Source organism: Merops nubicus, unplaced genomic scaffold (genome assembly GCF_000691845.1).
Source record: "Merops nubicus isolate BGI_N331 unplaced genomic scaffold, ASM69184v1 scaffold11006, whole genome shotgun sequence".
NCBI lineage: Eukaryota > Metazoa > Chordata > Aves > Coraciiformes > Meropidae > Merops > Merops nubicus.
In genome coordinates, this window is record NW_008616939.1 from 1 (window position 1) to 26,980 (window position 26,980).

The 26,980-nt window shown below is 44.4% G+C and overlaps 2 protein-coding genes across 3 annotated transcripts; one reads left to right on the forward strand and one right to left on the reverse strand.

Annotated features, from left to right (window-relative positions):
* The first annotated feature begins 425 nt into the window (after positions 1–425).
* Positions 426–1,028, forward strand: PTRH2 (peptidyl-tRNA hydrolase 2). The gene is made up of 2 exons (XM_008942977.1): positions 426–647; positions 726–1,028. Exons 1-2 carry the CDS (start codon positions 426–428, stop codon positions 1,026–1,028), a joined length of 525 nt encoding a protein of 174 aa, XP_008941225.1.
* Positions 1,029–2,701: 1,673 nt separating this feature from the next.
* Positions 2,702–26,385, reverse strand: CLTC (clathrin, heavy chain (Hc)). 2 transcript variants are annotated; one of them, XM_008942978.1, is made up of 31 exons: positions 26,177–26,385; positions 23,824–24,092; positions 23,346–23,507; positions 22,237–22,350; positions 21,669–21,842; positions 20,624–20,821; positions 19,757–19,957; positions 18,627–18,779; positions 18,196–18,318; positions 17,798–17,935; positions 17,513–17,677; positions 17,211–17,391; positions 16,789–16,952; positions 14,956–15,081; positions 14,247–14,389; positions 13,635–13,869; positions 13,171–13,293; positions 12,929–13,074; positions 12,591–12,774; positions 12,060–12,252; positions 11,462–11,619; positions 11,084–11,248; positions 10,886–10,993; positions 10,598–10,765; positions 10,286–10,435; positions 9,879–10,010; positions 9,605–9,715; positions 8,663–8,833; positions 8,187–8,408; positions 4,061–4,136; positions 2,702–3,732 (listed from the first exon to the last, which is right to left on the reverse strand). In XM_008942978.1, the coding sequence occupies exons 1-31, from the start codon at positions 26,331–26,333 to the stop codon at positions 3,608–3,610; spliced, it is 4,935 nt and encodes a 1,644-aa protein (XP_008941226.1). In that variant the 5' UTR covers positions 26,334–26,385; the 3' UTR covers positions 2,702–3,607. The 2 variants fall into 2 exon arrangements, with proteins under 2 accessions (XP_008941226.1, XP_008941227.1); XM_008942979.1 differs by having other exon boundaries at positions 26,162–26,378.
* Between the last annotated feature and the right edge of the window lie 595 nt (positions 26,386–26,980).

Genomic DNA, 26,980 nt, shown 5'->3' on the forward strand with positions numbered 1-26,980 from the left:
CCGGAGGCGGCTCCGCTCCGCCTCCGCTCCCTCCCGGGAAACTGCCCTCAAGTGAATTCTGGATATTGACTTAAAAAAACCCAGCCCCCACTGGTTTACCGTTTCCCTCACCGTGTTTAGGTGTAACTCTCACATAATTTGCGGGTTTTTGCTTCGTCCTGCTCCCGGATTTGAAGCCCGTCGGCAGCAGGCCGTGCGCCGGCACCGGTGGCGTGTTTGCCGTCGGAAGCTGTGCTGGGAACGGGGGTGACGGTGCACCGAGAGAGGGGTCACAGAACATCCCTTCCCAATACACAAAGGCGGAATAGTTCGGTTTCTTTTTTTAACAAGTGTTCTCTCCAGCCAAGCCGTTGCACTCTCACAGGCTGAGAAAGGCTCCAGTCACCTCTTTCCCCTCCTTTCACAGCCAGTCCCCAACCTCCATCATGGATTATCTCTCTAAACCCGGGCTCCTCAGCGTCATCGCTGGAGTCGCCTGTGGAGTGTGCCTGGGCTGGGGCATTCGCGGGAGGCTGCTGAGGCAGCCCAGGGCCGGGCTGGTGCCGCCGGGGCACAGCCCGGGGGTCGAAGCTGACGTCATGGGAGAGTCGGGGGAGTTCAAGATGGTGCTGATCGTCCGCAACGACCTGAAAATGGGCAAGGGCAAAGTGGCGGCGCAGGGGTCCCACGCCGCCGCGGCCCCCAAAAAGTGGCTTAGCGGCCGCAACGACCTGAAAATTGGCAAGGGCAAAGTGGCGGCGCAGTGCTCCCACGCCGCCGTGTCCGCCTACAAGCAGGCTCAGAGAAGGAACCCCGAGCTCCTGAAGCAGTGGGAGTACTGCGGGCAGCCGAAGGTGGTGCTCAAAGCTCCCGACGAAGAGACTCTGATCCAGCTCCTGGCTGATGCCAAGCACCTCGGACTGACGGTGAGCCTGATCCAGGACGCGGGGCGCACCCAGATAGCCCCGGGCTCCCAGACTGTCCTGGGCATCGGGCCCGGCCCAGCCGACCTCATAGATAAAGTTTCTGGTCACTTAAAACTCTTCTGAACTGGGGACCAAAGAAATCTGAATGCGTTGTTGTCAATGGGAACTTAAAGGGATATAGCCCAAGTGTGGGATTTTTCTGTATGCTATCTCAGCCTAAATAAAAGAACTGGTTTTTGTAAGAGATTTAAATTTGCAGATCCTGAGTGTCTGTGTGGTGTTCTGAAGCAGGGAAGAAAAGGCTGGGCTCAGTGGAGCTCAGGGAGGTAGGGCTGGCAAAGTTTTACTTCCCCTAAGAAAGAGACCAGTATATTTAAGACTTGAGCAATTAATTGGGGTTTTGCACTTTGGTTTGCTGGCTGAATGGAAACAGTCTAGTTGGAGTGAGTTTCTCCTGTATTAGAACAAGTTCCCCCTCTCTGCCTTACAGGAGGTTTTTTTGAGACACACATTCAGTAATTTAGGGAAGATCAGCTGCTGAGGCAGTTAAAAATTGCCCCATCCAGCTGGGCATATCTGTGGCCAGCTTCCTGCACCCACTTTCTAACAGATGAACTGGTGCAATAGCCTGTAACTGGTGTGAGACCAGCCAACTCAAACAGGCTTCACAGCCCAGACCTCCTGAGCCAGAGCTCAGCTGTGGGTAGCCACACAGGCACCCCCAGAAGGGACTGTGGCTACCCAGTGGCAGGAATGGGCAAGCAGGTCAGCGTGCCCTATTGGGTCGAGGTACAGGGAGTGACCCTGTGTGTAAACAGCTCCTCATACATGGAGTAATTTAGGTCCTGTGTTCCTGGGGATTAACAAGTCTTCCTGGGTTGAAGGACGTTCTGGCCAGGGCTGAGCTCACAGCACGTGTGTCAGTTCTGCCCTTGCAGCTCCAAGGCTGTAAAACCACAGCCTCTCCTCTGGGCCACGTCCTCCTCCTTACAACATGTGGATAGAAGTCAGCTGGATTTGCCTCCATCAGTCAAATCCACAGACCCAGAGGGGTTGACAAGCAAGCATAATACACAGAGAAAGGAAGTTTTTATACTGTACCTCTTATTTAGGCATAATGCTTTTCAAAGACTGATACTACTCACTGCAGACTGCTCCACCACGCTCTTGAAGGATGACCTAGAGCCAGATGCCAACAGCCACTGTCACAGGGAACCCCTGCAGTGCTCACTGTAGCTGTGGGGCCACAGGAGCAAACAGGAAGAGAGAGGGCTCAGCCTCAGAGCTGGAACCTGACACTGAGGACAGCTCCTGGTTAAGGGGCAGGAGCTTCTACAGCTGTCACAAATCTGGCCAGTGCTGGAATACTCATCACACTCAAATATGACAGTATTCATAGAGAACTATTTAAGTCAATTTTATTTGAAGCTAAATATATTTAAGGCAACTTACATACCTAGAACATGATCTCAATGGAACTGACACACCCTACTACAATCCTAATGTATCATCTGCTCGAGTATGCTGTAGCTGACCACAATGCAGCCAGCTATTTGGAAAGTGCTATTTTCTTCTCTCTGGCATAATCCTTCTATAGAAAAAGCATTACATATTTTCTTGTATTGCCCCCTCAGTGCAAGACACCACCAACGGTCTCCACCCACTGCAGGTCCCCTAACGGCCCCTCAGCCCCTGGCAGGAACACACCTGCATGCCCCACACCTCTAGCACTCTAATACTTGGTTCAAGTTCAAAGGTCCTTTTTTTGAAGACAGTAAAGTGAAGCTACCACTGTGCAGCATGTCCACAGTCCAGTAATTTATTTTTAAATTGAGTAATTTCAAATTGCACAAACAAAACTGAACAGCAATATGCTTGAATTCTCTCTTCTGTACACTCAAAACAGTGATCTAAAACACCACAATATCCAACATACACAAACCTCAGGGCAGGGTTAGTAAATACACAGATTGGAATCATGGTGCTCTGTTCCTGAATGGAATGTCCCACAAAAGCACAGGATACAGCACAACAGAAGGTCATCTGGTACATATGGAGTGAGCAAAAAGACACTAGCATTTTCTATAGCCATAACTGGGAAAACCTGCAGAGGTTAAGGGGGGGAAGAAATAAAAAAAAAGAACTTTTACTCATTTTAAGTCAGGCAAGGTTGTCTGTACGCATTTTAAGTTTTTAGAGCTATGCAATCCAACCAGGGTAGGATGTGCTGATTAGTGTTGTCTCTTGTCAGCAGTCTTGCAAGGTCAAATACAAGTATCTTTGCTTGAGCTTTCTCCGGATACACAGTGAGACTGAAATGCATTTAGAATAGACAGTACGTACTGTAAGCTGCTCACAGACAAGGAACTTAAGATTCAATATTAGAGTTTAACACTATAGAGTGCAAATCAATCTTCACAATAGACTTAATGGTAATAAGCAGTCCTGCAAAAGCCCACTTGAACAAAGTCGTTTAAACTATTCCCCTTTTTAAAGTAAAGTCTAAATGACATGGAATGTGAAAAAGATTGAACAGAAGTGATTCAAAGAGTTTGCGCTAGAAAAAACAGTCCTTCATGAGATAAAGGTGACAAGCACACGAGGCAGAACTCTTGCTTTTCCCTGTTAGGAGTTAAAGCGGGGAGGGACGGTGGAGTTTCAGTAAGAAAATAGGCGAGCTCCAGAGGGACCTGTGCTGCACCCTACATGCTGTACCCAAAGCCAGGCTGTGGCTGCCCGTAGGGAGAGGCAGTGTAGCCATAGCCAAAAGGTGCTTGTGGAGGAACTGCCACACTGGGTCCCGCTGTCAACATGAGCTGTGGCTGACCTGCAAGGCAAGAGTTACAGCTTTAGTCCCAGTAGCCAGGGTTCAGTCAGCAGAAATCCTGCCAGCTCCCCAGAGACATCTATCTGTGTGTTAACAGTAACTCCCTAGCCTGAGCTAGGACAATCTGAAATCCTGCAGTCCACATCCAGCCTCGGCAGTGGCGTCAGCCTCGTACTTTATCTAGTATTTTGGAACACATTCCCCCAACACTTCTCCTCCCATGAAGGACGTTCCCCTTTCCAAGACTTCCTTGGGAACAACAACAGCTAGGGAAGTGCTGATTTCTAAGCAGAATGAGTTACTGATAACACATGAACTCGGGCATTACCATAAACAATAGGTTGTGTTTCTGTAGCTTGCTCCTCTTCCTTTCTCAAAGATTCCGATGCATCCAGTTTGTCCACCTGGAATTGAGACCAACAATGAGAAAAACTCCTCTAAAACAATCACTTATTCATGGCAGAGAAGTGGAAAAGCCTTAGTGGTATGTTAACACCCATCCAGAAAAGGAGACCGTTTACAAGTTAAGATCAATTCAAGTAGCAATGTTGGTACTGGTGCAGTCAAGATTGCCCATTTCCTGAAAAAACTCCTAATTGAGGGATTTGTGGAACTTCTTTGAAAGCTCACTCCAGGCTGAAGCTTTGTATGAAAGGTCCCACTCTGGACTCGAGCTGCTTTGACATCAGCAAGCTCATCAGTCCAACTGCTTTAAACCAACAGCCTTAGGACACAAACTCAGGTTTTAGCACAGTGTCAGCTGGAGACCTTTGGTATTCAAGCGATCACTAAGAACACCCAGACCTGGAGACATTTCCCTGAATACAGCATTGAGGCAAAGTGATCTGAGGTTGGTTGTATATGGCAGACTGCAATAGCATCCGACATGTCACTTGAGCCTAAGAGTTCACTTTCCAAACCCATTCACTCATGCAATTTAAGTTCAAATGCAGAGAATGCATGTGTATAAGACTTGCTTTTTTCCACTCCAGAACTGTGTGGCAGTCAGCCTAAACCCACAAACACTCAACTTGTTTGAGCTTAGTACACAGTAACCAGCTGTGGCTGGCCAGCCTCCCTCTGGCTCACAGCAAGTGCAGTTGTGCTGTCAGCCCACCCCCACTGAAAGGCACCAGAAGGAACTTGTTCTGCAGTGAAATATTGCTTGGTACTAAAACAGATCCAAGGACATTCAGCAGTACTACAGTCTAAGGCAGGCCCTGAAACTAAAACTGCAAAAATGAGGCACTGATCTTTTACCTGGAGATAAGATTTAGAATAAAGTCAGAGACAATCATGCCAATTTTTTTTAAGACAGTAAGACAACTCACAAACCAGATTGGTCTTTCATTTCATTTGTGTCCTTAAGGAGTTTGAAGATGTGTTTCCTGTGCTCACACATGGTCAGCACTACTTACTCAGCTGCACCAGCACCCCTGAGCTGAGCAGATTTCAGCTTAACTGTGCTATGTTAGCAAATATTTGCAGGCAGCTCTAACAGCTTTCTTCCCTTTAGTTGTGAATTACAACATGTGTTCCAAGAAAAATGTTAATTTGTAACATCAATTAGAGGCATAAATCCAGGAAGTGGCGTAAGTCCTGAGCTTTAGAGTTCACTCATTGACTGGGCTCTCACGAGGAGCCTTTTTGTGGCCTCACACCAGTATCTGGCTTGCTGCTGTCAAAGTGCACAGGAGTGTTTGCCAAGGCTTCCAGACTCATTTCCAGACACCGTGCTGAGAGCTGCACTGTTCAACTCAAACAGCAACACATTGAACACAGAAGCACAAGTTTAGAGATGCAAATCCAAGGAGAATGTGCAGAGTTTGCTACTAAGCAGAGGCATGTGGCTTACACCTACTTGGAAAGCCTCCAGCCTAGGACATTTGATGCATTTTTGACCCAGTTTTGATGCCTCCCCTCAGAGGTAAACAAGTATTTACAATCACAGGGGCAAGTTTGAAACCAGCCTGCAGGATGGTTCTTACACCACTTGCTTGAGCATCACCAGGTTCAGCACCCTACACACTTTGTAGTAAGGTTGTTTTAAAGGCTTTTCCACAGGGACTGCAATAAGCTGCAGAGGAAAAGTAACATGCATTCAATGTTATTGTGTTATGTGTGCATGAAAAAGAGGCAAAAGTACTGAAGCACGAGTGAGGTCTGAAGATGACTGCCATACAGGCTCCCCCCAAAAAACCACACGCAGCCCACAGCAATGCCTTGTAGCTTCAGGAGCAGTGGGATGTAATTGCAATGACTGCTACACATGCGTAGGTTATGCAAACACTGCAGTTCAATTACCTTTTTTCACACACACGCTTTCTTACTGCCTCACTTACTAGCTGCTGGAGGACCTTACACTACACGTTTTAGTCAGGTTAGCCTTGAGTTCCAGTGGTGTGGTGACAGACATCTTGTCACCAAGCAGCAGTTTGCAATTTAGTCCATCTTCAAGTCGTTATCAGTCTGCCCTTTGCTCAACCACATTAATGGAAAACTCACACTAGGGCCGACCCCTGGTCTAAGGAGAATCAGTGGTGTTTGTACAGAAGTGATGGACAGAGACCTCAGACAGTGTCCTTCAGAAGGGCAAAATCACACAGCAACAGGCAGCCTCAGTAGCCTCAGAGCAGCAACAAGCATTACTTGTTTGGTGGTTTTTTTTTTTTAAATGAGGTAGCAAGAGAAGTTTAGTGAAGCTGAAGAGCTCGGATGGCAGTCTTTTTTTGCACAGCTACAAGAAATCTACTACAGGGAAGAGAACCACAGACTTTGTCTAACAGCTGAAGTTTTAAGTTGCTATGTGAACTAGAGCACCATGTGGATTAGACTAGCACCATAAGAACTGGACACCTGAGTGAGGACAAGTCTCTTCTGAAGCAGCTAGTATCTATTCCACCTACTGTCAGCACACATTAGTATGGTCAAGAGATCAGAAACTGGATCACAGCCCTTTAACTAGACAATGCCATATTGATTCATGCTTCAGAATGGACAGTGGTCCAACACTTATCATAGGAAGTTCTTCCAGTCTGATTGGCCATCAAATAGTAGCACTTGTGTCTCCTTTCAACACCAGCTTGACTGTGATCCAACTGATCACCTGTATGCCCTTCCTGAGGATCTATTAGCTTATTAGTAGCAAATGGATCTACTTTTGTCCTACAGCACTAGCTACTTGAGTTAAACAATTTGCATATGCTTTAGTGATATTTTGTTTGGGGGAAAAGCAGTAGCAGCAGTGTAGTAAACAGGAAAGAAAAAAACTCATGCAGAATCCTTAGACTTAGTCCTCCAGACTTAAAGATGGAAAACAAGAATCAACTTTCACCTTTTCCTTTAATGCATCAACCTGCAAAGGAATTCAGAAGGTGCAGCTTAGAAAAATCAAATTCCATATTTAGCATATAAAAGGTAGAAATAAAAGCGTCAGGGAAGAAATAATTAAGGTACAGGCTTAGAGTAAACCCAAAGATACACCAGAAGTATCTGCTTTAGAAAGGCAGCTCTGCTTGTTGCTAGATCTTACTGCATCCATTTCATTAGCTACACTGCAGTCATTTCCTAACCCTTGAGCAGATCATGAAATTTAACGTTTAAGAATCCTACTCCAAGTCTACTGCTCTCAAGAGAGTCCTAGTGTTAGCTTGGTACATCAGGCATATCTGACAAGCAATTCTGTTGCTTAGGTAGCTCCCCACCTCCCCCAAAATACAGCACTTGAGGACAGCAGATTGCCATGGGACTACCGAGTAGTCCTGCCTTTAGAAGTAACACCCAGGCACATCTCCTAGACAAACAGGCACTCTGGCCTTCACTGACTCAAGCTCCAGTTAAGCTTTTACTTCTCACAGAAAGAGTCTTATTGAATAAGGAATTTACACCATTTCACTGGAAGACACTCTAAAAGTTTCGGCTGGGCAAATCTTGCTAGTGACAGTTTGTATTTAACTCAAATGTGGTTCAAGTCTGTCAGAGCATTCCCATGTACTTTCCCCATCCTAAGGCACTGCACACAGAGGTGCCATCAAGTATCAGAGCCACACTTTTGAGTTAAATGCACAGCAGAACAAGTTAACTCTAGATCTAGCTACAAAGCTTTTTTTGGTATACAGTCCAGAACTTAGTTAAGGGCTTTATCCCAGCTGGGATTCCTGACTGACACAGCATAGGAAAAGCCAGAATCCTGCAACTACTTTTAAGACACTGCTTGTGGTCAGGCAAGTGCTACTGATATAGGTTCTGTAGTTGGTAGATAGGGTGGAGTCTGCAAGTGTTTCAGTCTCTCAGAGGGCGATGTCTCTCCCCAGATGGACTGAAAGATAAGTGTGGACATGGACAGACAGACATTTGACAAAGCCCATATCAATGTTAGTAGCAAGCAGACAGTCTCAAGGCACACACCACAGTGACTAACAAGCCTCCAGCACTGGAGAAGCACCTGCTCTTACCTTGGTCAAGTATTCCTTCATGACCTGAATAAAGTATGGCATGGCAAAGTCCATGATGTTGTGCCGCCACGCTGTTTCCAAGACAACATCTGGTCTGAGGAGATCATAGCAGGTGAAGAGACAAGCCCCAAAGCATTCTCTCTTGTTCTCCTGCAAGAACCACTGCAACAGCTCCTCCGCCAACTCAGTGTCTTTGGATTCTGAAGCATACTGCATTGCATCCTACAAGAAGAGAGAGTCTGTTTAGCCTCAGGTGCCACAGTACACTCCCAGGCATGGACGGGGTGCTTAACCAAGCTGCAGCCTGTTACTGACAGCAGCAGAGAGGAGACATTGTACGACTTGTTTCCAAGACATCTGCTCATCTACCACAGCTCTGAAGCAGGATTTGCCAGAGTAGCAACAGGCACCACCTAGTGGCATCCAAAACGATGCAACTGTGTAGCAGCTGAACCAGGCCCGGGCAGTGGTCTCACCTTGTACAGCCTGTCCTTCTTACAGAGCTCTACACTCTGTTTCCAGCGATTGTTTCCTTTGAAGAGATAGGCAGCAATCCTTCGGAACTCGATGAGCTCATGTTTCTCCAAACGCTGAGCCAGAGAAATGTTGTCAAAGTTGTCATAAGCATCTATAGAAGTCCTAAGGGCCTGAACAGAAAGAAAGGTATTCATGCCTCAGGTATACAGCTGTATCCACAAAGATGCAAACATCTTCCACACATCTTAGTTAGAAGGATAAAGTATTCTAGCCAGACCTGCAGAGATTTGAATTTTTTTTTGAGAAGCTGATCTTTGACACACATATAGTTTAGGGCATACCAGTTAGTAATTTCAGGAGTGATTGCTGAGGTTAAAAGCCTCTGACTACTAGACAGCTGCTCTCTGAAAACAGCAGAACATGAAGACATAACAGCCTGCCCCTTCTGTGAGTTCGAGCTTCTGACTACTAGACAGCTGCCCTCTGAAAAGAGCAGAACATGAAGACATCATAACAGCCTGCCCCTTCTGTGAGTTCTTTCCTTAGCACCCACTACTTGCCTGAAAAAAAGGCTGATCTGTCACACTCATAACAAAGTAGCCAATCTACGCCTGAGTAGGAATGACCCCAAAAGCTCCTAGGAATCCATTAACAGTTCTCCACTTGATCCTTGGCTAGTCACCAGTAGTTCAGTTTGAAACATTGAAGAACATATACTTCAGGAATTTAAGTTAACAGCAAGCAGGTAAAACCTACTGAAAATGAGAGAACTCAGGGTTTCTAGACACTAAGTGCACACTCAGAATATCAGGTTAACACTGACACAGAAGCCAGCTGGAGGAGAGCTCTGAATTTCAGGAACAGCTGCTTCTACTATGAAGCATATTCAACAAGCAAGTCGATACTTGTTCCAGACTCTACCATTTCAAGACAAGACATACCTGGTAGTCTTCTTCAACAATGAAGAGGTTGTTCAGGGACTCATTCACTGATTTGTTGTTGTGATTTTGAACAGAGCGCAGGTAAGGCTTAACCAGTGGGAGCTGTTTAACCTTCAAGGAATCAGATAAATTTAGGTCAAGATAAGTTTTTGTAGAGGTCTCCTAGCACCCTCCCTGTGAGGCACTGAAGCAGCTAAGCATTTTAAAATGCTACTACAGCTAAATGCTCCTCCAAGTGAAACTTTTTCTTTGATCTGGACAGCAGGAAAATTACCTTTGTGAAGAAGGTAACAGCACGAGTGTGGTCAAGCCGAGGGGATAACACCATCAGTAGATCATTGAGCAACAGAGGTTTAAATTCCAAATAGAATTGAATTGCCTTGTAATACAGCTCCACATTGGCCACCTAGAGATGAGTAAGGATGCACGTTCAGAGCAAAAGCTTAATTGAAGAGGAATCCAAATGAAAGAGAGACAACCTTAGATATTCCAGCATAACTGAGCCACCCTTCCAAGACACATTCCTGTCTCTAGAAATCTTTTTAGTTACTGTAGTTGACTTGCTTTGAAATTAAGTGGCAATATCAAATTGTGAAATTTTAAAAACAGGCTACTAGTGAAGGAAGAGATCTGAAGTGCACATAGCAAGAAGTTTACCCCCTTTCACTAGGAGAGCAATACCTTAGTGATGATATCTTTGAACTGGCCTTCCTTCCAAGCATCTGTTGGGTGATTCATCATTGTGATTATGGCATTATCATATTCTTCATACTTATCATACAAGAACACCAGTTCAGCCCAGAGATGGGCTTGTTCTGCAGCTCTCAGAACCTAAGCAAAAGGCATATAAGTTCTAGTTAACATATGTTGTCATTAGCATCCATCAGTGCTCAGGGTTTAAGTGCTATTACCACAAGAGTTGCTATTGCAAAAAAAAAGTACAGATCCCAACAAGATACATTTTAAGTTAATTTTAAGGCCTTAGACTTTCACCTTGGGAATGTTGACTCTGGACCAGAACAGCTCCAAGTGCTCCCTCATCTTCTGTGGCTTGAATTTGGAGTAGAGAATTGCTAGTTCTGTAAACATCCCCATGTGTGCTCGCTCAAGTCCAAGTGCTGCTTCCAACATAGTTATCAGCTCCTCAAAGTAGCCCCGATCCTAAAGGACACAGACAGAGATCTTTCACACCAAGACCCAACTTGACACCACCTGTCCAGTTCTGGACAGTTGCCGTGAAATAATTTAGACTGACTGTGTAACAGGAGTCATCTTAATTACCTGGTAATAGTTGATTAGCTCTTCCAACTCATCTGCATGCACTACAATATGGAGGCCACACATCTGGGCCAGGCGGAACTCTTTTCCATCAACACAAGCGAAGCAGACCTGGAATTGGAAATTGCATTATTATTGATAATCAAATCTTCTGACGAGGCAGTTTTGAAGCCCCTTAACTTACTCAGTCAGGAAGTTTACCTCTTTCCACGTGCGAGTGCTGTTTGCTTTCCGAGCACCATCCACAGCTGCCTGGTATTCACCCAGGTGAACCAGAGTTGAGGCCAGACGGCCGAAGTTGGACACGTTGTTGTACAACAGCTTTGCTGCCTCATACATCTTCTCATCGTAACAGCGGTCGCCAACCTGGAAGAGAGCACAGCCTGGTTACTCTTGCAGCTTTTCACTCAAGGGATTACACAAAGCACATAGTGTCCAAGCCATTATCAAAATGGAAATGCCTTTTAAGTCCAAAATCTAGCTGTGTATCCAAGGAGACAGAAGGGCCAACACCCCTCTGGTCAGCAAGGCCCAATGAGCCTGCTGCTGTGATTGGCCAAAACTGAAAGTCTCACTCACTTGCTGGATATGTGCATTGTTGGGTCCATTGATAAACTCCTCCAGCTCTGCTAGACGGTTTGTTTTAGCAAGAGCAAAGATTAACTCAGTTTCCACATACGACTCCCGGGCCTTCTTGCGTGCCATCTGGAGATACTTCACCAGTTCTTCCCAGTTTCCTGTGAAACAGAGTTCAAAATGATTACTTCCCATCACTGAAGACACTTGTGCTTTAAGCTAAACTATCAACTCAACCTAGTTTGACATAAGTACTTCCACAGCTATTCCCCAACAATCAAGACTAGCCTTCATACTGTGTTAAAGTCACCTTAAAACAAGCCTAACTAAATCAATTCTGTCATTTGACTTCATGCAGGCTTTTTTAGTAGCAACTGCTCTGACAGAAGCCTCCAGCTACCTGAAGAAGGTAGTCGTGACCACTGATTATCTGCAAATGGAATACACTATCTTTTCCCATCCTCATTTAGGGTAGTCTTTGAAGCACCAGATTCCTCAACGCGCAGAAGGACGCAGGTTTGGCATAACTGCAGTTTGAGCAGATCATGCAAAAGAGCTGAGCAACACCAACAGCAAAGATTTAAATAAAGCTCAATCATACCACTGGCATTGGCAGCTTGAACAACTTCCATGTAAGAGGAAGGGTCATCTGCTTTAATATACGAATCAATCGCTTCCTTCACCATCCCCTTCTGGAGCTGTGCCTTAGCCAGCTGACTCCACACAGCAGGCTCATTGCAGCGCTCTGCGAACTCATACGCGCGATCCAGGTTTCCAATGTGCTCTATTAACACCTAAAGAGAGGGGTACCAACATCAGCCACTGTCTAGAAAGGTCAGACCTACAAGACACTGAGCTGTGTTTTATGCTAGTTCTCCAGTGGATTCACAGTTGCTTTTAAAAGAGGAACCACTCTCTAACCCACGCAACAGGAGTGATGTTACGCTTACCAAGTTTCCCTTACTAGGGGGCTCAGCACACAATGTTTATTCTGCTTCACACCATGACACTGACCAGCTTGGGTCACTTTGCTAATGGCTGTTAAGTGCTGAAGTTACAAGTTTACAGCAAAGTCCTTGTGTGAGGATGCATGTGTTACAAGGAGTTATCACAGACTGAGATTTTAAGATACCTGCACAGCTGATGTGTTGACATCAAACTTCCTGAAGATAGCGAACGCCTCCTCAAACAGCTCATTGCTGATAGCTATGTTGGCTATGTCAGGAGCATCATAGTTATCCAGACGATTGATGTACTCCATGACACGGGTGCGATCAGCCTTGATAGCTGTAAGAATGAGAAGGTTCTGCAGATTCCTAAAGAGAGAAAAAAGGTATTAGTACACACCAAGAAATTCGCCCTCCCCCCTAAAAAGGTTTTAGTTTATTTGCTGTTCCATATTACAGCAATTTCACAGCTACACCAGGCATCATTTCAAGTTTCCTGTGATTTAGTTTTGTCTGTACACACCTATGCTCACTGAACACGGAGTTATCCAGAACTATTTTCTCCAGCAGTTCAATAAGTTCATTAGGAAGATCTGCAGTCATGAAAGCCTTCACAGTAACGGAGACTTCCTCAGGGTCCTGTGTCTCAGACAGTGCAGTCTGTACAACCTGTAGGCAGAGTCAAGGCATTGACAAGTCAGTTGAGTCAGGTCCTAGCAAGTCAAGTTAGGACAGCAAAGGCTTGTAACGTTCTGTCAGTGGTACCTGGTCAATGAGGGGTCTTCTGTATGGGTTGCTTTCCAGTAGCACGCTGGCCCACAGTTCAGGGTCTTTACGACGAACTAAGTAGCGGGAAAGGCTTTTGAAGAGGGAGTTTTCATTGCACACCTAGGGAAAGGCAAAGTTTATTCAGACTCAGGTCACAGCTACTGAACCTAAAGCAGATGAGCTAATTGTATTGCAACATTAAATAAGGCTGCCCAAGATGAAGACTAGATACCTCAAGGCTTTTGTACTTCTGTTAGCCTCCCATTCTGGATGTCCAGGGGAGTCTCCCACTGCTCATTAAGTTGCAGAGGAAGAGTGAACAGCTACCTAGTCTACTAGAAGCGAGTAGTTGTTCGCTTTTTAGGAAATAAGTGCTTTTGTCAGTCATAAAACTGAATATCTATCCCCACGATAGTCAAGTTAGAACTTTACCCACAGGCTGGCTGCCTTGGCATACGTACATTGATAAGTTCCAAGTCACACTGTCCACGCTCATAAGCCACACAGGCCAGGTGAGGGTCCCTCTTCTCACAGTACTTGCCGACAACGCGGCTATCGTAATAGGGATTCTCGCGCAGGAATCTCTCTGGGTTGTTGTTGCTATCAATGTATATTTTGGCCAGTGCATTGTGAGTGGCAGGCTCCTCACAACCCTCATGAATTCTTGCTTCCAGCCAGGGCAGCAGCAGTTTCAGCCTGGAAAGAAGCAGTTCTCACATTAGCACGGTTGAGTGAATAAGGAAGCATCCACTTACAGAGTCTTCACTGCAAGGGTCAGCTTCAGTGCAGGACAGAGTCATAACTAAACCAGACTTTACACTCCATTTTGATCCACATTCTAGTTCATTACAATGGTACCACTTTCTGACACTATGAAGAACATCACATGCAAACACTCATTATCTGGAGGCTGCTTAAGGGAGATCCCCACATCAGCCAAGAAGTAAAGCAGACTTTTGCTTCTTGCTGCGTCAGTACCAGCTCTAGCCATGCAGCGAGGACATGCACTGATGACCGACCAGTATAACCATTACCAGCCTGGCAGCATTAAGAGACTTGTAGGAGTTTAATACCTGTTTCTTTTCTCAACCTCTGCAACAAGCTCATCAGTAGAAAATTGACCTCTCACTACAAGGATAAGGTTCTTTATCACATCTTCAGAGCAATCCACATCAAGCAGTCCCCCAATAACAACAGGCAGACGGCTTGGATTCACCTAAACAGGAGCAGTTAAAGAAGTCAGTGTGTTGTCACACAGCATAGGCAGTCAATACTCATCCCTAAAGGGACACATGAAGGCTGCTTTTTAAGATTGACCTCATCTTCCTGCCTCTACTCTCACTTTCCTGAGGTTCTGGACAAGTTTGAAAGTCAGTTCTTCAGTCATCAGGAGTTCACACCATGCTTTAGTCGCTCACTAATGCTCAGTCCCCATAGGAAGAGCCCCCCTGAGCAAGCCATTGTGTCCCTGCAGGAAGTATAAAGTAGAACTTCCCTATGCCCTAAAATGTTGGAAGTTAAAATTATCCTAGGAACTTCAAATTTATTGTTACCAAGTCTTCCTTCTTCAAGAGACATGCTAGCAGGGGCTGCTGCTCAGCTCGACTGAAGAACAAGAGACCCAACTCGCATAAGAGCTAACTTAGAGGTCACTAACAGCTGCTTAAGCATCAGTCTCAAGTATGAGGCTGTTTACAGAAACATAATGCCTATAGTTACATGTGATACTAGAAAGATTAACCATTTTGACTTACTAAAAACAAGTGACAAACTGTAACTTACCTTCTGTACATAAATCTCAATGTATTTTTGGAGATTATTTCTATACAAATACAGCACCAAGTCGTGGACAAAGTCAAAGCGATCACACACGATGATGAGTGGCAACTGGTCAGTGAGTTTGGCTTCCTATAAAGAGAAGAGCTTTAGTAACTTAGTTTTGTTGCTGGGCTTAGACAAATACAGTCACTTAAACTGTTAAAGCAGCTGAATTTGGAAAGCCAAAATTCAGTCAACCAAATCATGACAGCTTATTGTTCAACTAATTGTTTGCAATAACATAGCAAGTAGGAGTTACTCACACCCACTTCAGGGCCTACAGCAAGAAGCTTTCTTAAGTTTAACCCTGCTCCTTTGTATGACAGAGTCTACAAAGTTTTTACAACACAGTACAACTATTACAAGCCTAAACTATAGACTGCATTTTTAGCTGCCACTGGTGTTTGGTGTGCAGGATTAGCACTCTGGGATTTCAAAAGGAATTAATCAAGACTAAATTGTGGTTCATAATGAAAAATTTTCCATACCGAATTGACTTCAAGTGCTGTAAGTCTTGTGATACCTTCTAACTGTGGCTTTAGAGAACAGTAAGAATCAAGCTAGTAGCACTACTAAATTGCTAATCAGATTATTTATCTAAAAGCATTCCAACTTTCAGCATACAATTACAGTGGTTATAGTACAGAAACTTAGTCTATATGGCAGACAGTATTCCGGATGCATATTTCTGATCACTTATTCAAACATGCAGATCCCAGAAGATAATCCTACATATAAATTACACTTAAGGACTTTACACAGGGAGGCCTGTACTGGGAGATTTACCTGGTACATGTCCTGCACATTCCAGACATGGAACAGCACAAAAAACAATAGCTTTCATCAGGAATTTGACAGCTTGATAACATATCTTAGGTGGCTTGATGAATTTACATACCTTACACCTCGGTGACACCAGGTTATTTTTATAGAATTCTCATTTGAAGAGTTTTGCCATCTTCAGATATGATCAGCAAAATCTAAGACTACACTACGTAACTGACAAACAAAGGCAGGAAATGTTCCCAGATAAAGTTTTCCCCTCCCACAGTGTTTCTCAGCTATTCCTAGCAGTGTTACTTTGGTCAATAAGCTGGGTACACGCAGACTACAGAACCTGAACTTCGAGCCCAGCATCTTTTTCCACTCTTCAGAAAGTTCCAGCAATGCTCTGACCCCCAGCAATCCCAGTCAGTCAGCAGGTACTTACACTGACTGCCTGATCCTAGCAGAGCTGCACTGCAGTTCACCTGGCTGAAAGTTCAGTAAGTGTGCATGAGACAGATGAGGGTGAGATAGATCAACCCTGAATTCTGAAAGCGTCTGTGGCATTAATTGACACTGTTCATCTGTTGTTTCTGTAGATGCCAAGTAGAAGCTGATTACACTGCAAATAGCCACTAAATTATGAAATTATGAACTCATTTGACATTATGGTTGTTCTCAACCTTCCAGTTGCCCATTTCCTGCTTTATAGCAGATGTCTGTAACAAGTTCTAGATGAGCTGGTGCTATTATTACAGGTTAAGAGTTCAATGTGGGTTAACCTTACTAAGAGCAGTGAGGAACTGATCTGACAGATTCTCCATTTTTAGATACTCTTTCAGGCTCTATTAGGAGGTACTGCCAAAACACTAAACACCCCTGGTTTAAGAGGACTGAGGGATCCTTAAGAGCAAAGGTTAAGACTCACTTGTATTTTCACAGAGCTGCCTCCTTTCACTGCTGACTCACTCACACCATGTTTTATCAGAACCCCAAATAGGCCAAGACAGTCCAATGCCACCCACACATTACCTTGAGGAAGTTTTTAACACGTTCTGGATCATAGCAGTTACTTTCCCTGCAGATTCTTTCCACTTCTTTAATTTGTCCTGTCTTGCATGCAGCTTGAATATACTTGAAGTGCACATCTGGATCCTGGCTGAAGTTTACAATAGAGCCCAGGAAATAAAACAAACCTCGAGAGAAACAGTCGATGTGTTATTTCACTGAAGCACTTGAGCTGGACCATCATCAGCTTTTAAGCAAGCCTTCCAAACTAAAACACTGAATGTTGCTGCCCCTCCCTTCACAGGGGAGCTTTAAAGTTCAGGTCAGGTGTTGAGAGTTTTGAGGCCTAGGTACTTGAGTTCGGTATGGCTTTCTAGATGTCAGCAGATAATCCTTTATACACACACACACGTATGCTTTTCCTAGAGGCAAGAGTACAAACTTACCTTCAAAGCTCTTGAAAGACTCAAACAGCTCAATCAGTGACTGTGTTGACAGCTGCTCATGGTATTTTGAAGCTACTTGGACACAGATCTGCAGGTTCTGACGAATGTTAGCAGACAACATAGCACGCAGACACTCCAGAGAATCTTCTACCGATAAGGAACCAAAGTAATTCACTAACCACTGCAAAGACACAGAAGCCATTTTAGACCCAAGTAGGGCACTCCACGTTCTGAAGTAAAACACTGAAAGCTATTACTAACAGCCTGGGTTTTGCTAGATTTAAGGATATTTGATCTCATACCTCAGGGTTGAGAAGATGAGTGTGAACGACTGCACGCTTGATGTCATACAAGTCTGTGAAGTGCTCAAGTGCTCTCTGCAGCAAGCCAGCCTTCTCACACAGCTGAGCTATGTGAGCCCGGTCGTAATGAGTAAACATTTGGTTTCCCAGGATAGCATCTGCAACCTAAAAGGAATATTGGAAGTTTCCCTTAGTTGCTAAACGTTATCACTAGCCCTTGATAGGGAGCACAATGCAGTGGCTACTCTAGCTACAGAAAGCCTGCTGCAGTAACTCAGAGCATACCTGAGGTGCATGCATGAGGTTCATCTCAAGTAAACGTGTTTGCAGGGGACCTTCCGAGGGACGATTATTCTTCAGTGCATCCAGCAAGAAGGCTGTACATTGCTGAATTAAATTATATTCCATAAAGACATCCACAATCTGCAAGTAAAAATGTAGGCTTCTTATTAGAAACTGGAAGTGTATTTAAAGTGATGTCAAGTGCAGTTTCCAAAGCCAAACTCTTTATTCTGGTACTCCACTAAGCTGCCATTTAGTGTTCATAAAATTAGGCAAGAAATGGCATTGTCCTGGAAAGATAACTCATAGTTCAAAATCTTTCCCTGATGGTAAGAGTATGGCTCTTCTTTCCAATGTGAAGGCCTTGAAGTTAACATTTCATAGCAAAAAAAGTTATTTACTTGTGTTATATCTGCAAGAGGCTCTTCATCTTGAACAAGCATTTGTGCAAACTGCTGTCCTTGATCAGGGCTGATTCTCATTACATTCCTCAGCAAAAAAATCCAGTCTGGAGTATATCCAACCTGAAGAGATAATGAAAAGTAGTAACTCAGCAAAAGCATACATCTCATTAAATACAGAGCTCAGTAAAAGTCACTGTCAGTAGCTTACACAACCCAGTCAGGATTTCCTCATTTGGAAATGGCTAAAGTGGGAAGTATGAAAGGATACATGTAGGAGGTCTAGCAGTCATTACTCATAATAAAACCTTAGGCCAAAGTAGCTACTACACAAGCTCTCAGATTCTCCCACAATTACTTCCAGCTACTTTGGAACACACATGAGCTATTCTTAAAACCAGGACAGATACAGCAATTTAGTCTTCTCTCACCTTCTTTGCATACAGAACAATCTTCTGGACTTGTCCTGTTTCAGCAAAACACTGGATGACTTTGTTTGGAACATTGGCTCTCAGATAGACACTAAGTGCTAGGGTAGGATCTACAGATTTCACAAGGTCTCCCAGCTCCTCTGAGCACTCCAGCTGTTTAAAGACATAAATACAGTCAGTCCACCCTGAAATGAGTTAACACCTTCTTCCTGACTTATCTTCCTTTTGGACTTCTCGTCAAATAAAATAAATAACTAAGGCTTAGCTTGGTTAACATGATTGCACTCAGCAGTGATCTCATGGGCTCTTCTACAGGGGTCAGAAACAAGTTTGTAAAGCTGAAGATAATTTGGTGATACATTGCATCAACATGTCTATGGGGCTGGCTGAGCTGATCTTCCCATGGCAGCCTCCCAGTGCAGTGCTTTTGTGGTGGGAGTCAGAAGGGTGCTGATAACACCCACGCTGTGACTACTGCTGAGCAGTGTTCACACAGCACCAAGGCTCCTTCTAACATTCCCCACACAGTGGGATAAGTGGGGGCAGGAGCTTGGGGGGAACATAACCACAACACCTGGCCCAAACTGACCAAAGGAACAGTCCATACCATGTGACATCAGCTCAACTACAAAGCTAGTACAAAGGTGGGGGGGGCAAGCACCCCACAAGGGGTTTTCTCTCTATCTTATTTTCCTTTCCCCTTTTGCTCTGTGGAGGAGGGAGAGGAAAGGGGGAGGGTGTCAGATCTCTTGCTCAGCCAGGGTTAACCCACCATATGTTTCTTGAGCTAATTACAGAAATGTAACCACAGCTCAAAGTGTAGGCCTGTCGGTGTCCACAGAAGCAGGAAGTGGTTTAGGAAAGAACAGCAGCAGCTTTCCATACTACATTCACCCTGGTTTCATTTCAACCAGAATCAGTGAAGCTCTTAAGAGCACTTGATCAATTCTCTTGCAGTAACATGGCTCATAGTTACAGGAAGAGCCAACACCTACTGCTCACCTCTTTGATCACCCTAGCAGCACATTGATGAGTTGCCAAGTTAAGTTTTCCTGGTGGGGTGGGGGAGGCTATCAAGCAGTTACATCCCTCCCCATCCAGGGCTCTAAAGGTATCTCCCCCAGATTTACCTTATCTTCCTTTAACCATTTTTCCAAGAGCTGTTTGCGTCCCTGCTGAAGCACGGGCCTGCAGAGCTCCAGTGACTCGTACTTGTTCAGCTGCCCTTGGTCAAGCAGGATGCCAAAGTACTGGAGCAATGGGGAGGTCTGGCCAGGCTGAGCTGGAACGCTCTGGAACCGGCGGATGGTGTCTGGAGTACGCAGGATTCCCTGCCAGGAGGAGATGCACTTCAGTTTTCTGTGCTGCTCTTGTGGCTTGGCAAGAGCTTCTCCAGAAAGCTGACATTAGAAATGCTTGCTACAGCAACCTTATGTTTTGCCAGCCCAGAGCAAGTCAGCAGCAGTAGGGCTGAACATCGACTCGGACGTTGCCTTCGAGATGTTTTGACAGAAGATGTGCAATGAAGGCCTATTAGACTTGTCTCAGTAGCAATGCAGATTTAAGTTCAGAGGACTGCCCTACAGAATTAAGACACCTTTGGCCTTGCAAGCAAGTTCTTTTCATCTTAATTTAGCCTGTCATTTTTATCCTGTTTCCAGGTGCAGCCTCAGTAGAAGCTGTCTTTTCACAAAGACTTCTCTCAATCACTGGAGAAGTAAAGATAAGTACCAGAAACATAAAGCTTTATAGCAATTACTTCATAATCTATTTCTCTCCCCCTTGGTAGGCTTCATACAAGCTTTAAGATCTTCCAGCACACAATCAGTACGCTTAGCACATGGCATACAGGTTCTTCACAGGTATGTTAAATACAACAGTAGGACAGAGGCAGTTCGTGATTCTGGTCTTGCCACTTAGGAAATTCAGCAAGCTTCCATGAAGCAAGAAGCCTAAACCAGTAGAGTTCAGCACTGTTCTGAGTACCAGTCTATTACCTTTGGTGCATTAGCCGCCACCTTTGCTGCCTCTGAATAGTTCCCTTGTGCAAACAGTGCATTGAATTTCCTGGCAAAGAGCTCCTCAGCACCCGCCAGGTTGTTGCGGACAGCCATTCGTAAAGCTAGGTCAGGATTCTGCAGCACGTTGGTGATATAGGGAATGATATTCTCTTCTTCCACACACACTGAGAGCACCTGAATAAATTAAAGAAAAACTTCCAGTTAGTCCGAATAGAAGAAGGGAACCAGAGACTAAGCTAACCTGTAAAAGGAAAGCTATGGCATGTATGGGATGTTTTTGCATCCCTTGGTAACTGCAGTCTTGCCATTTTGGTTAACAAAAAGATTTCTGGTTAGAAAGAACCTTTACCATCCAACTACTGCATCAAGACAGATGATGAACAGTTCAAAATAAGGTTTTTACAAAGGCCAGAGATGCAAGGATATAACTATGTTTATATAGCCTGTACTGTGTTAAGTAACCAATCCTAGAGGAGAAACTAGGAACAAGCCATCAGCTCTGTATTACCCATGCTCAACAAGCAACACTGAAACCAGCCCAGTCCAAAGGCACAGCTGCACAACTTCAGTATTCTGCTCTAAACTGGTTCAGTTAGATGTGCATGGCAATACAGAGGCAAGTTTTCTCTGAGGCTGAGAACACTGTCAGACATCAAATATTCTGAACAGAGTTCAAAGTTAGCGTATTTAAGACTTCCACTGGCAAGGGCTTTGCAAGAGGACACAATCTGCCTCCCAAAAGAGGGATATATTCAATAGTAGGACAGTATCCACTGACTGCTGTCACAAAGCCCCCAAAGTTATGCAACCAAACCAGAACTCAACTAGTAGAAGAAACTACAAGCCAGACAAGCTGCACTCCTGTTCAGCCATCCCGTACACTACCATATTCCTCATTCTGTTTGTTATTCTGCCCTGTTCATTTCTGGAAACTTCTAGATATTGATATGAACACTACAGTGTATCATTAAGGGCCAGTGGGATTAGCAGAATATGATGGTTCCAGGCCAAGCTTCCTTACTTGTCCCTTTCTGTTAACTCCAATAATTCCAGCTGTGGCTTCATGCTGTGCAGTAACAAATATGGTCTCTCCACTGATCCTGTTCATGTAGATACAGGTGCCAGTTTCCAGGTCATACAAGTGGATATAGCCATATTTTGTTATGAGAAACACCACATCATGCTTATCACTGATCTGCAAAACAAGAACAGATTAATCAAATTTAGTATTGGATAAAACAAGTCAGTGCTTTTAAGAATCAGCAGACAGTGTGCCATTCCAGGACAACTAGAAGCACTGTTATAATTTTAATATTTTAGTACTATTACAGCAGAATCATGTTAAGAGCCTGAAAGACAGTTAAATAAATGTGTATTTCTTCTATAAATAAGAATTTGCTGCTTTTGAATGTCACTTCAGCTTCCACCTTGACTGTCACACCACTGAAGCAGTAGCAGAAGTCACACCAGTTTAGTATCAAGCCTCAGGACACCAATGTTGACCTGCCTTCCAATGCCCTGTTACAGTGTCACACCCACACAGAGAAGCTACAGACTTGTTCTTGTGCTCTCATTCTCATCTGTCCTACCTGCATAGCAACAGGAAAGTCATTCTGTGCCTCAGGAGGGAAGAAGACATCCACTGCTTTCTTTGGGAAGGGCTGGTTCCCGGTAGGTGGGGTGCCAACTTCAATGATATGCAACTGTGCAATAGGCAAGATCACTGTTAGTTCTTCTATTTAATTTATGTAACAACAGATGCAACAATGAAGATACAGCAATTCTTGTGCTGATGAGCCTTAATCCTGAGTTTATGCATAGATAAATTAAGTCAATCTTACTAAATATTTTCACTGGCTCAAGGTGTGGCACACTGTATCCATGTCCCAGAGATGAGGGAAACAGTTAACCAGGGTCTTTAGTTACCTCTGACTACTTCAGAGTTTAAGGATTCAGTTAGGTCGCTTTATATGCACTCTTTCAACTCTGTTAACCTCCTACAGAAACAGTTCTGAAGAGCTTTCTCTGAATCTAGCTTTGGTTTTACTTTTAGCCACCAAGTTAGCTCACATAATTCCAGTGTTAGTATTAGACCACTCATTAGCCTTGTAACACTAGTGTTTAACTTTTTCATCCAACAACTTGGAAGTAAGTTGAGTCTGATACTGAGGATCAGCATCAAAGAAAGATTACAACAGTTTTTCCCTTAAGCTTAGCCTGTGAAGCTGAGAGTCATGTGTTTCAAGCAGCTAATTAAGCTGGTCATGACATGCCATCTCACTTCAGGACTGGAAACAGACTCCTGCTACACCTGTAGAACCCTGCTGTGAAGCTCTGTATGCACCAGTTCTCATACACACTAGCATCCAGCATATATATATATATATATAGCATCCAGACTGACACACAGTCCTTCACTTTTTTTTCTAAAGGCAATTCCATGCATTAAACCACTTGTTTACCTGGAAGCAGATAACCAGGGTGAGTCATTAAATATTACAGCATATTTGGAACCAGGTCTTACCTTGTTCTCATATACACTAGCATCCAGCACATATATATAGCATTCAGACTGACACACAGTCCACTTTTTTTTTTTCCTAAAGGCAATTTCATGCATTAAACCACTTGTTTTCCTGGAAGCAGATAACCAGGGTGAGTCATTAAACATTACAGCATATTTGGAACCAGGTCTTACCTTACCCCCGGCTTGCCCCCTTACTGCAAAACAGAAGAGAGTGGATTCTTCAGCATTTCCTTCCATCTTGAACTGTGCAAAGCTGGCTGCGTGCCCCTCGATTGGCTGTGACACTTTTCTATCTACAGAATACAGCTGCATTGCTCCCACGACACGATTTTGCTAGACAAGATAGAACAAGGGTCAGGAACAACAAGGACTTGGCCAGTACTTTCATTTCACTGAGTGCTGGCAAATGCACTGTCACACCAAGCTGAAGTACCACGCCACGCTTTCTCTTACAAAGGCATCACTCAAGACTCTCAACCTTGTACTAGTGTTTATACCACCACTGTAAGACATTCAGTTACACTTTCTTTGTTAGAGCAAGACAAACATCTGCATTCCCAACAACGTTGTAGGGAATCCAAACACATCAGTCGTGCTCCTACAGAAGGAGGGAATGAGAGCAGCTCTGGGCTCCCTGGTGGTGCAGTACCTGTGCAGAGATGCCAGTGAGCAGGAGCCACTTCTGCTTGGCGTCAGTGCGGTAGTTGATGATCTGGCAGCCGGCGAGGCTGGAATGACGATCAAACATCTTCACGGGCTGGGACTCCCCCTCCATGCTCCAGTGGTAGACTGCATTATCCGTGACAAGGGCCACGGTATTCAGAGAGATCCACTTCCAGAAGGTGACATCATCTGTCATCGTATGGGCCTTCATTTTGCTCTTCATTTCAATGTTAAATATTTGAAGTGTTTTTCCAGCTGGAAAACACAACCTTGTTAGGCAGGTTACAGCCCCCACCCCTTACTGCAAGCACTGGTTAAAAGTAGAAGAGCTGCACCATGACATGAAACCCTCCTGACTTCCTTCAAGAAAATGCTGTTACATACTGGCAGTGTCTGCAGTGATCAGCTATTACTTTTAACCAGATGACACTCTCAGGGATAATTTTACCCATTTGCCACTACTGAGCAATTAAACAGATGTGGAAAACAACTCTGGTAGGAGACAACAGCTTCAGCTACACAAACAAGCCGTACGATACCCCACGTACACCAAAACCAGGTTACAGTAATGCTGAGTCTCCTGAAAGTTGTCAGGGGAGCTACACCAGTGTCATTAAAAACTGTGTCCACATCTGTTTTAAGTATCAAAAAAAAAGCACAACATAGAACAGTCACATTGGCAGAGGGCTTTTGTAATTCAGATTCATTAACCAAAACCCTTGGGTTGCACTAATGGGATACAGAGCTACTGGCTGCAAACCAAACTAACAGAAACTGTGCAAGGAAAGGAATCTAGTGACCAACACAAGCTCTAGAAGGTAAGGAAAAGTTCTCTGAATTACACAGAATGGTGCATACACACAGTGGCATGTTAAAAAATCATTTCTTCCTGTTGAGAAGACAAGGAAGGTTCTGATCAACTTCCACTAGTTTTAGGAAACAGCTATTTAAGCACATGCTAGTGTAGCCCAGGAGGAATATTAAAGATCATGTGAAACGAGGTGCAGGTCAGAACCTCTGCCACAGTTACTATCTGTAACTCAGCTTGATAAAGTCACAGTGCCATATGGGCAAGTGCCTTCACTCACCAGGGGTTAGTATAGTTAGCAGTCACTAGCTATTGACATAAGACACAGAGTGAAGAGTTTCTCCACAGCTTGGAGAAGACTAAGAGTGTCGCTCAGGCTACAGGCCAGCCGTTTGTTTCCATATCTAGCACAGCTGGAGCTGTAGGGTCACGGGACATCATGTTCAGGCAAGATGTATCCTAGGTGCTATTAAGAGGCAAAACCTAGGCTTATGTCAAAAGGGTCAGTCCTGCTCATAAAAGGCTTAATATCAAGATCCCAACAGTTGAAGTATACTTCAAGTTCTTGAGTGGATTCATTTTCCAAATCTTAAGGATTCCCTTGTTAGGGAGGACATGCAAAGCTTCTGAATTTTACATTTTCAGTTGCTTAACCACCACTGTCAGCCATGTGCACCATAGAGCTGAGCCATTTTATTCTTTTTCTTTTCATAAGACATGACAAGAACTAGCATAGTCAATTGAAATAACTCACCATCTGCACACAGAAGAAAGCATTAAAGTTGTGACAAAAGAGTAGCACAGTATTAAAGTCAAACGTAGGTAACATTGAATGCATATAAAACTTTCCATTAGCAATATACATGTTTCTAGAGCAACAGTCTTTAAGGCTTCTTGGGCCTCTTGGGGAAAGAGACAGACACTTCTGGAGACACCAGAGGAATGCTTGTTCTCTGTGCTGCCACACATAACAAGTTAATTGACCTTGTGCTTTATTCACCACCTAAGTCTTCCTTGCATAGTTTTACTCTTCTTATCACTGACTGATACAATAAATACGCACAAGCTGGTGCACTGGCCTCTTCCAGCAAGGCCAGATTCAGGCCTTCAGGGATATTTCTCCTCCTCCCCAGCCTTAGCTCTTCTCTGTGAAGAGAGGCTTAGTTGATAGACCTTATACACTTAGGAGACCAAGTCTCACTTTTCTGTCACATGATTCCAGGCTTAAGACTCCAGAAGTATCTCAAAGCCTAAACCTTCCCCTCTGTTCCCCCACTCAGAAGCTGTAAGGGTTCTGACTGAAACAAAACACTCATCTTAATAATGGTCAACAAACAGTAGGAAGCCTCAGTTGAAGCTTACTGCCCAGCTACCTTCAAAAGAACTGAAAATGTATAAAACTTAAGCTCCCATTAGGCTGTGGAAAAGTGGTAAGGGATCCTCCCACATGAATTGCCTGAGAGACTAAAGTCAGTCATAAACTAGTCTTACAGAAAGCTCTCCAGCCCCTTCAAACGTTTCTTTATCATACCTTTTAATGCAATGACTTTACTGGCAGGGTTCATGATAGCACTGTCAGCTGAAATCGGTCTTCGAATGGGGTTGCTGGGGTCGTTCATGTCAATGATCACCACCTGAGCCTGTTCTCCCACTTTCTCTCTGATGCAGATGAATTTGTCAGATTCCATTGTCAGAGTGCTGAACCCAATGTTCGCTGGGTTGATGCCCAGATTTTGGAGCTGCAAGAGAGAAGGTTTAGCATTAAGTTACTACCTTGGTGACTCTTGCAGAAGTCACAAGAGATACTAAGCTTCACATATTATGGGACAATACATCCTACCCAAAAAGGGCATGCCTCACAAACTGTTGCCCATCTTCAAGTAAGCCCAGCAGGCTTCCTGGAGAAGCCCTGCAGCATTCAAGCACATGGTATCTGGTCTTCAAGGTCCATTTACAACTTACTGTTCTGAGAACTCAACTTTTGAACCCCTCACACGGTTTAAGGCACATTAGCACAGCCATCAGGGACAGGCAGGTTCAGAGCTGCAGCTTCAGTACTCACTCTCACCAGCTTTGCCTCCAGAGCCTTAACTTACTCCCTTTGGGTTGGCAGCTATCACTATTTCAAGCTTAGCATCACATGTGAGGCGTCTGAGCTTTATCTTTATCCCTGTAGAGTTATAAAAAGCTACCTGTCTAGCAATTAGCCCTGTCCTGTCTCCCAGCGAGCCTCTACCCAGCAGGCAGAGCTGGCACATGCAAGATGAACACTACTGAGATCAGAAATGGCTCCTCCACACTCACACCTCCCACAGGAGGTACCCATGAGCCACCT